Source organism: Fusarium redolens (assembly GCF_020744475.1).
Source record: "Fusarium redolens strain MPI-CAGE-AT-0023 chromosome Unknown BKA55scaffold_1, whole genome shotgun sequence".
Taxonomy (NCBI): domain Eukaryota; kingdom Fungi; phylum Ascomycota; class Sordariomycetes; order Hypocreales; family Nectriaceae; genus Fusarium; species Fusarium redolens.
This window is the reverse complement of record NW_025763664.1, coordinates 5,809,373-5,819,241: the sequence shown is the minus strand read 5'-3', so window position 1 is coordinate 5,819,241 and position 9,869 is coordinate 5,809,373. Positions and strand designations below refer to the sequence as shown.

General features: G+C 48.8%; 4 protein-coding genes across 4 annotated transcripts; 1 reads left to right on the top strand and 3 right to left on the bottom strand.

Annotated features, from left to right (window-relative positions):
- Window positions 1–209: 209 nt before the first annotated feature.
- On the bottom strand, window positions 210–1,584 carry BKA55DRAFT_533395 (uncharacterized protein; the record flags this gene model as incomplete). The annotated part of the gene is made up of 2 exons (XM_046189455.1): window positions 210–821; window positions 859–1,584. The coding sequence occupies 2 exons, from the start codon at window positions 1,582–1,584 to the stop codon at window positions 210–212; spliced, it is 1,338 nt and encodes a 445-aa protein (XP_046057580.1).
- An 846-nt stretch (window positions 1,585–2,430) lies between these two features.
- BKA55DRAFT_533394 (uncharacterized protein) lies at window positions 2,431–3,227 on the bottom strand (the record flags this gene model as incomplete). The annotated part of the gene is made up of 4 exons (XM_046189454.1): window positions 2,431–2,507; window positions 2,566–2,697; window positions 2,748–2,957; window positions 3,008–3,227. The coding sequence occupies 4 exons, from the start codon at window positions 3,225–3,227 to the stop codon at window positions 2,431–2,433; spliced, it is 639 nt and encodes a 212-aa protein (XP_046057579.1).
- A 1,831-nt stretch (window positions 3,228–5,058) lies between these two features.
- BKA55DRAFT_533393 (uncharacterized protein) lies at window positions 5,059–6,185 on the top strand (the record flags this gene model as incomplete). Its single annotated transcript, XM_046189453.1, has 6 exons — window positions 5,059–5,305; window positions 5,364–5,495; window positions 5,550–5,680; window positions 5,732–5,831; window positions 5,885–6,051; window positions 6,108–6,185. The coding sequence occupies 6 exons, from the start codon at window positions 5,059–5,061 to the stop codon at window positions 6,183–6,185; spliced, it is 855 nt and encodes a 284-aa protein (XP_046057578.1).
- A 678-nt stretch (window positions 6,186–6,863) lies between these two features.
- Window positions 6,864–7,990, bottom strand: BKA55DRAFT_683862 (NMT1/THI5 like-domain-containing protein; the record flags this gene model as incomplete). The annotated part of the gene is made up of 3 exons (XM_046198554.1): window positions 6,864–7,754; window positions 7,805–7,907; window positions 7,956–7,990. 3 exons carry the CDS (start codon window positions 7,988–7,990, stop codon window positions 6,864–6,866), a joined length of 1,029 nt encoding a protein of 342 aa, XP_046057577.1.
- Window positions 7,991–9,869: the final 1,879 nt, after the last annotated feature.

Genomic DNA, 9,869 nt, shown 5'->3' with positions numbered 1-9,869 from the left:
CAGGGAAAGATCGGGTAAAGGAAGGAGATAGCATCTCCTGGATTAATTGACACTGCAGGAGGAATGACTCAATACGACAAAACAACATCACAGGGAAGGCAAGAGAGGGTCCAAACAAACAACCTGGGGAAATGTCTGGATGGCCCAGGGAAAATCAAGAAGTTGATATTAATTAGTGTGCTATTATCTAGTTATAGAAAGCTACTTAGTTATCTTGGGGGGGGTTGACCAATTTGATCATAGGTGTCCCAGCTACGCTGGCGGACATCGTCGGCGGAAATGACCTGTGGCCGTTTGTGTCCGTTGTTGATGGTGAGCGGCTTCCAAGACTGACCCAAATGGGTCAGCTTGTCTGCAACAACTTGCAATGGGACAAAGCCCTCTGCGGGTGTGATAGGTCGCTCGTACTGGATGGCTAGTCCAGCAGAGGGCTGCCAGCTCTGGGACTTCATGAAAGCGACCGTCTCTCTTGCCAATCGGCGGGTGTTTGCTTCATTGTTGAAGAGGTTGATGTCGGCGATTGAGCTGATGTAGGAAGCCACTGCGGTCGATCCTGGGTTGGGGAGATAGAGCGGCATGTCGAACAATGGGACGAGGGTCTTGCTGATGCCCGCGATGCGGGCGGCTGCTGACAGCGGCAGGTCAAACATCGTAAGAAGGTCTTCGTCATAGTCGGGCTCGGGTGTACCGGTAGCGCGTCTCTTTCGGACAGAGGGAGATTTGGTAAGGTCGATGGGGATAGGATTGTCGTTAAACAATTTAGATGTGCCTCTGGCACTTCCGCTGCCGCCAGAGTGAGCGGCCCGAATAACGGATCCAATCTGGTCGAACGCCGGTTCAGGGGGCATGCTCGCCTACGATCGTGTTGAGGCTGGTGGTTAGTCCTTTAATTTCTCCCATGGACGTGAGGATAGAGCTGGCTTTCTCGCTGAGCTCTGGGGTAACACCAGAGTTGATGAGATTCTTGACCACCTCGGTCAAGAGAAGTGCATTTTCGGCCGCGCCAATGGCGTTCCGGGAACTTTCTCCGGCCTTTGCCTGTACATTTCCCTTATAGTCCGCGACTGCGTTCTCGGAGGGAGTAAAGCGACCACTTGAGTCGCGGGGGGTACGTCGAGGAGGCGCCATGGTGTCTGCGTTGGCGCTACTTGTGGAGGAGAATGGTTCGTCCTGGTCTTCGGTAGACGTCGCTTGACGTCGCGGGGTATGTGGGAAGAGGATTTCTGGGTCGGTATGACCTGGTCGTGAGAAGGGTCCGCCTAGCGGAGGGTTGGGATGATATGTGCCGGTAAAGGCGTTTGAGGATCCGCCACTTGGGTTATATCCGTCTCGACGCGCCTGGTCTTGGTATCTCTTGTGTAGCTCTGGGTTTCGAGCTACCCACCTATCGCACCGATGTACTTTGTGGCTGTTTATAAGTTGGTCCTCTCGGCCGTAGAGCTGTAGGGCTCCAAGGTAGCCTTCGTATGAGATTGTCCCGCCCGGCTTTGTGAGCGGTTCGGAGAAGAGACGGCGGTATTCGATGTCTTTACTTGGATGGCTTGGATGTGAACACGATGCGAAGCAGATAATATTCTCGGACATTATCTGCTGGGCGCGAATTGGGGTAAAGCAATGGTGTAGACTGTACGCAGTAAATCTGAATAATTTTCAGATGCGTAAGGGAATGCCAGCTGGGCGATGAGGATATAGAGGCGCGAGATGTGATGTTGAGCGATATTGATGGGGAGGATGCTCTCGGAGAGGAAGATCATCGTCTCATCAGTTGCTATGAGCGAAACATGGCTTGCCTTACTGCCATTACCATAGGTAATGGAGTCGGAGATGATGTATGGCATGCATGTATGACCTGGAGGTTCCTGAGACTCCAAGAGAGGTCGATCGAAGAGTGCCAGGAGTCAAGTTCGGTGGTCTCGGTGGCGCGTCTCTTGCTCCCTGCGGGGGATTGCGTGAAGTTGATTGAGTTGGATAAGTTGAGAAAGGAAGCCGAGCTTCCAGAACCGCCGCTGGGGGAGTGAACTTGGGTCCCGAGTTGGTCAGTTGGGAATGAATAGCTGCATAACAGATGAGCTGCCACTGCACCGCAGTGCAAAGCTCAGAGCGCTGACCAGGCCGAAATCGGGGAACAAACCCCATCAATTCTTATCAATTAAACCTATAGCACTTGCTTCACAGGAGCTTCAATCTTGGAGCAAAGATCTAATAGTATTAAAGAGAGTCTAAGAATATATCTAACGTTGAACCCGCACCACCATCCATACCAAGAACACTCCATTAATTCAAGTCCAAATTCATTCCAAACATAAAACATTAAACATTTCTCTCGTTGAGAATCGTAAGTCGTTCATAAGAACAGTGTTGCGCGTTATACCATCGTGTACTGTCCCAGTTCCAAAACCCTTCATCACCATGTCAATTTCAGTTTTGAGCTTAGAAGAGAGAGTTGATGAACTCCTTGGCGCGCTTGTAAGCACCATATGAGCCGTACTTCTTATAGTTGTAAGATCCTGAAGCAGTGTCAGTCTAAGTTCCATGTTGTTGAGTGGTGAAGGGGGTTTAACTCACCGTAGTGGGTGTATTTCTTAGGGTATGAGCCGTACTTGGAGTAGCTCTCTGGCTCAGCCTCAGGAGCAGCCTCGGGCTCAGCTTCACGCTTATAATGGCCGTAAGATGAGTACTTCTTATAGTTGTAGCTTCCTAGAGGACAGTCAGAATCACAACGTCAAGGGTGAAGGGGGACAACGAACCGTAGTTTGTGTACTTCTTGGGAGCCGGCTTGGGCTTGGGCTTGGGCTTTGCGCCATAGCTTCCGTAGCTTGGGTAAGATGGGAGGTCTTCGCCGGCGCCCTTATAATCTCCATAAGTAGTATATCCAGGAGCGGCTTCGGGAGCAGCCTCAGGTTCGGCCTCACGCTTGTAATGGCCGTAGCTTGAGTATTTCTTGTAGTTGTAGCTTCCTGTGAGAGTGTCAGTGTGTGAACTGTAGCTTGCTTGAAGGACTTCTCACCATAGTTGGTATACTTCTTAGGAGCTGGGGCAGGCTTAGGCTTGGGCTTGGGCTTTGCACCATAGCTTCCGTAGCTAGGATAAGATGGCAGGTCTTCACCTGCTCCCTTGTAATCGCCGTAGGTAGTATATCCTGGTGCTGCTTCCGGAGCCGCTTCAGCAACCGGGGCTGCCATGGCACCCGCAGCCAGAGTGAGGAGTGTAACAGCGGTAAACTTCATTTTAATGTCTGAAGAAAGACAGAAAGATGGTAGTGCAAGGAAACGGAGAAGAGTGTTGGTGCTGGGTAATTAAGGCTGAAGAGAAGGGTGAGAAGGGTGGTGAGGAAACACTTCAGCTCGGGATGGGAACTCCGGCTTTATGGACAAGGATCGACACCTCTTGGTTGTACAGAACAGTCTCATCATGATCATCATGATCAAAACCTTAGCTTGCAGAATCACACTAGAAGCTTTCAAGCCCACCTCTCCATATCCAGACTCATTCGCCAAGCGAAACTTGACGATGGCATCGGATCCTACGGCATGAGACAACTCATCAGCCTGCTTAGACTAGCACTGTGAAGTCTAAGCTAGAAAAGCAAAACCTCGTATCACTCTCACAGCCAACTCAAGTTGCAAGTGGAGGGATCACCATCTGGACGAGGCTCTCCATTGGACCACGCCAAGGCTGAGCACTCTGTCTTCCCTCTCATGGTAACGATCGCGCAGTTTCTGTAAAGCTTTGCATCATTGAGTCCTACCTTAGCTTAGCATTCGTGATACCTTGTTAGCTGGACAATCAGCGTGTCTGACTGCAGACAAACCAGGGAAGCTCTCGTGTAAACCTTGTAGAGCTCTAGAACGAAGCTTGCAGCCAGCTCAAAATCAGCAGAAATTCCCTTTTTGGGAAAACAGCCACGATCTGGGCGAGTGGCGCGATGATCAAGGTATCTTAGTGAAGGAGCTAATGCACGTTGGATAAGAGTCTAGATACGGGCATTCTTTACAAGACGTACGGTAAATAGCACAGGAAAGTTTACATGTCGTGTCAGACGTGCATAAGATCAATCTTCGGGTGACCATTTTGGAATGTCATGATGTAGTTGATGGGCGGAAATGTCTCGGGTTGATCTAAACCCTTGCTACACGATATGATCTATCCGTCCCAATTGCAAATCATGGGGTTCAATGTCGTCAATTAAATCTTCGGTAGAATTGCCGTGATACGTACTAAGCAGAGATCTACTTCGTATAGCTAAACCACCAAGAACAACGTTCTGCCCCACCCCCGCAAGCCTCGTTCCCATCACGTCTTAGTCAACACCAAGAACCTTAACACCAAAGCCATCTTTTTTTCTAAAAAGTAGTCAAAATGATGCGGTAATGATTGTGGCTTTCTGCGGGGTGAATTGTTGGTCAGATTCACTTCAGCGTCACGGTTGTGGGAAGTTAATCGCCCTCTGCGGCGAAAGACTTCCAACAGTTTCTGATCCGTCTGGTCACGGAGAGCAAGCTTCTCTGGCCTTGGTACATTAGCTCGGTACCGAGTCGGATGCGGAGGCGGGATCCAGCCCTGCTTGAATACATCTCAGCCTTTCTTCACGAGGTGCGCTATGTCGATGTAGGTATGATCGCTTTTTCTCTGAGTGTCAGTGATTGGTGCCCGCCTCGTTTGTCGTGTATGTTGGTTCTATCAGGTATCTCACTCTGCATATCTCGCTGTTCTAGTTCGAAAGCCTTCTCTTCCGAAGCCCATGTCTAGAATCTTTGTGATGGCTGTGATAACGACGGATTGCCTCATCAGGGAGGATGAGAGTTTGCTAGACTGCGCCGGCTGAATCGGCAGTGTGCATTGGGTTGACACTATGGGTGTCAGCCGCTCAATATCATCATGTTAATGGTCTCGAGAGTTCCCGTTCTGATTTTATCAGAACCTCGAGAGCTTTGGGTAATTTCCTTCTTCTCATTTCTGACTTCAGTCTTATCTTACTCAGATTCATATCATTTTTAAACACAAGTTTTTCATCAATTGACTCTCTCTTACTGTTCACATCTCTCAATCTTCGACAATATGGCTCCCAAACCAGAACAAGAATCTGCCCTCTTGAACCCTCTCGTCGATGGTCAAGATACAGATGAAGACTCAGAATCCTACCATTATGTCCCTCCTCGAAGGCGGCGTTGCTCTGCATGCAGATGTGTCGGATGGATCTTCACTTTACTCTCAATTATCTTTATCTCAGCACTCTCCGGTGCTTGGATCTCAATGGCATATCTCAACATTGACCAGACATGTGCTTCACACACAACATCATGGTGTAAGTCCTCTACTCAATGACCCCCGGCTAGAACCATCAATTGACCTCTCAATTACAGCACCGGTTCTTAAGGACGTTTCGATAAAATACCACGAACAACCATTTGATGGAAACTTTATGGAGGAGAATGACTTCCGCAAAAACGGCTCTGCTAAAGTCGATGAAGCGTGGGAGTCACTTGGTGTTGACTGTATGTGTTCACCTCTCGAACAGCATTTCTGCAGTATTGACTAACTTTGTTCAGATCGACCTGGTGTCATCTCATATGAAGACGGAATTGCCAGTGGTCTCACTGATGCCCACGTTCAAGTCAGTCCAGAGCATGGCGGCGGTTTCATCGTCAACGTTGAGGGCATGCATCACCTTCACTGTCTGGTATGAACTCAATTACAAGAGGAAAGGCAGCAATCACTTACTTCTTTACAGAACCTCGTCCGCAAGTCCCTCTACTTCAATTACGATCACTACAAGGCCCTCGGTGGGCATGCCTTCAAGAACGACGGCGAAGTCTTCCGCCTGCACGTCAGTAAGTCACACTGCCTCACCTCTCTAGAAATCTTTCAATACTAATTACTACAGCACACTGTCTTGATACGATCCGCCAAGTTCTCATGTGCAACGTCGATACCGGTGTCCTTGGACAAGTCTGGTACGATAGGAAGAACCCCAGCGCGTTCCCTGACTTCAACACCAAGCACACTTGCAAGAACTACGATGACATCAGGAAGTGGTCCAAGAAGCTTCAGGTGAGTATCTTCTAGCTTGAAATTTCTGATCAGTGTGCTAACAAACTATGATTCAGGCTCCTCCTCCTGGCACACTGCCCCCAGACTTCCTCGCCAACCCAGAACCAGAGCACGTTCTTGAGTTTACACCATAATGATACACATTCCCTCAATGCCATAAAGTTTATGAGTTTTAAGGACGACAATGCAAGTCGCTTAATGTTTCTTCTTGGGTTACATGTAGATAGGTATTTTGCATATACACCGAGCAGGCATCAACGCCACCAATATTATAATACTTTCCTTTCACACATTTGCTCATGCATCTCCTCTATAATCCAACAGTCCTGAGAAGCCTTTCTCTTCGGACCCATAATCTCAGCAGCTATCTCATTACCCAGTCAGCCTTCAGACCAAGTGGCTTCCCGGCTGCCCAGTCAGCATGTCTCAGTTCGTATAGGGCTGTAGTAAACTTCAGTCATTCTGCATCCGGATGAAAGTGTCAACATGGAAATCTCAGCCGCACGAAATAAATGCGCTTACAGAGATGCATATTTTAGGAAACGGCTATTCCAGCCGCCGAGCCGTTTGGCCGGAAACGGTTCATCAACGTGGTGGCGGTCAACATTCCAGTCAAAGGCGAGTATCGTCACGGCTGAACAAACTTCACATAAATGAACTAAGGATACGAGAGTAAGTTTGCTTGATGCTGATGCGGCAGAGCCTGCTAAACGAGTGATCTTGTAGCTTCCTCCAGACCATAAGAGAGTGTATCAGATATGTATCTGTACTAGGTCAACCCATATTCCTTCTCGTATCATCCCAAGCTTCAATTAAGCCTTGAGCTCAGCCTGAAGACGGTGAAAGCCACCAGAAGCAGCTACATCCTTCTGAAGCTGAGCAATACGCTTCTGATCTCCAGTAGGGTCACTAGACTCTCCAGAAAGAGTCCACTCGAGGTACGAGTTGGTGTAGTTAGGCTCAAAGCTCTCGTCAAGAACACCAAGACGCTTGCCGTACTTGGTAACCTTCTCCCAGTCACGCTTGACGTTCTTGAGGTCCTTGCTGAAGTAGGCAAAGCTGCGCTCAAAGATCTTGCGGTTGAGCGCGGTTCCCATGACAGGCTTGAAGTCGACGTACTCGGCCCAGGCCTTCTCGGGCTCGGCGAGGACAAAGTCGGTGGCCTTCTTCACAGCGCGGAGGAACGAGCGGACCTTCTCGGGGTTCTCGGCAAGGAATTTCTCGTTGCCGATGTAGAGGATGGTGCAGAAGCAGCAGCAGCCCAGCTCGGCAAGTTCATCAATACGAAGCATCTGAACATCATCCTTGGGACGGCCCTGGGCAGCGAGCCACTCCTCAAGCTCAACCATCTGAACGTTCTCAAGACCAATACCGGCGTCGATCTCGCCCTTGATGATAGCCTTGGAGACGTTCATACCACAGCGCACGGCAGTGTAATCATCAGGAGTCATGCCGTAGTGCGAGGTGAGCTCATCGATCTGGATCTTACCAAATTCACCAACATAGCCGATTCGTTTGCCCTTGAGGGTGCGGAAGTCGGTGGTGATGCCAGAGTCCTTGAGGTAGACGACGCCGGTGAAAGGTTCGTCGAGAAGACTACCGATGGACTGGACGGGGAAGTTTCGAGCCTTGGCAGCCAGAGTGTGGATCATGGCCTTGAAGCCAAGGTCGACCTTGCCAGTACCAATGATCTCAGTGACATCCTGCGACAGTCAGCGTCGTGGTCACCATTCATTAAGCAATGGACACTTACACTAGGATCGTTGGGCTCGAGAAGAGCAACCTTAATTCCCTCCTCCTTGAAGTATCCCTTAGCCTGGGCTAGGTACAGCGGCGCGTGGTAAGGCGTAGCGTGCCTAACAACAGTCAACACAAGTCCATAAACTAAAGCAAGTTAGTTGTACCAGTTGGTAAGGAAAGTGATCTTATCAGTCGACATGATGAAAGATCAAGTGGTGTACTGCTAGGGTTAGTTTCCCGGTCACCCGGAGTAAAGGGGGGGATGTCAAGAAGCATGTCCTTTCGCTGGTATTATCCAGATCAAGTTCGCCGGTATTTCTCAGATCAACTGCCCTGCTCTGCCCGTCCTCAATCATGATGAACAGTCATCGCCATTGAAGGTGAGACGTATCGTAGGATGAGGGGAGGTACAGAGCATAGAGGCAGTTGAACACCCGGATGCGTTCTTTTAAACGTTACCTTGATACATGGTAATAATTGCGAAGAGAGCCATTGCTCCTTATTGGTGCGTTGTCACATCGTACCAAAAGATATGTGAGTTGGTAATTAAACAAAGGTTACTGTTTCAAGACAAGATTCTCAGATAATTGAGTTGAGGAACAAGAGTCGAGAAAGTCAGAGGATGCGTCTTGATATATGAATGCCTCAACAACCCCTCAGCGGGGTTGATGCATCCTACTCGACCTCCAACGTCATTGTAATGTGGGCATATGGACGGAATTGAAGGTCTTATTGGCTATCGGTTATCAATGGTGAGTAGTAATGTAACAACAAATGGCTCAGTTTTGATGATAAAGACTTCAAGAGCGCTTCACGGCTCGGCTTAACTTGTCAAGTCGTGGGGCGTGTTGCAGTAGGGTCAACTCTATGCATATTGCCAACATGATATGACACCAAATCATGAATGACAGTCATCCATGAAGCCTGGAGGAACAACGTGATTGAGAAACAAAATAATCATGAAATAAATCATATCACAAGTTGAATTGTTTACCATTCATACCATGATTTTGAGAACAACAATGTGAGGCTCATGTTCAGGGTAGCCTCATCAAGGTCCACAACTTGAATCTCACGATACTTTCACTCGATCGTGATGCAATTAGACCGAGATCGGAAGCTCGGGTCATTCGACAAAAATTTGCATATGCACCAAGATATCGGTTAGAGAACTGCCAATAGCTTTACAGATGATCTGACGATATCTTGGTACATATGCCAACCCGACAGACCCAGTCATTTCGATAGCATGATGTTCATTATAGCCGCCGGCAATTTCGGTGTGCTAGAAGAAACTGCCGTCTTCTATACGCGGCTCAAGAGATACTTGCCAATGAGTGATTAAATGAAGTTCTTCGGCAAAACATGTTTCCGGGTTGGAAGTGTTGGATGGTGATTTCGCATGTGAAACACTTGCGATGAGCTTCTTTCAACTCGCGGACCGTATGTCTTGGATACATGCTCGGCTGAGGTGACAAGGAGCTGCATGATATTTACTAGAAAGTTTAGACTGAGCAGTAGCATTGAGCAATTTGAGCATATCAACTGATAACAACACAACATCAAGGAGAAAAGCTTTCGGTTTCAATTCACTCGAATTCTTCATTTCCAACGGTCAATCCCATTGGCCCTCTTCAAAGCTTACAGCTCCGTGCCCTCGGCCGGGCGCCCGCATGTTCCACTGCCGTTGACAGGGCTGAAGAACCTCTCACAAAATTCTCAACACATCAAAAATTCTAGACGCAGCAGCTTGTCGCAAACTCCGTCTCCCTAATTGGCTCGGGGATCTAGACCCGGAGCTGGGGGAGAGCTCTCCCCTGAGAACGAGCTGAGACCGTGGGATCTCGGTGTCCCGAAGAGGAAACACAAGGATCCCAATATCGCGGGTGCTTGGCCCGTTGCATCTTCGGTGTCGAAAAGCGTAGGTCTTCACGTGGGAGCTTGTCTCCTTTTTCCTGTTGTTTTGGTGCCCAACAGATTTGAGACAGATCTGAGGTCGGTTGCTCCTAAAATAGGCGACCGAGATGTGTGTCTCTCACCGAGAGCTGTATGTACGTAAGAAAGTTCCTGCAAAAGCT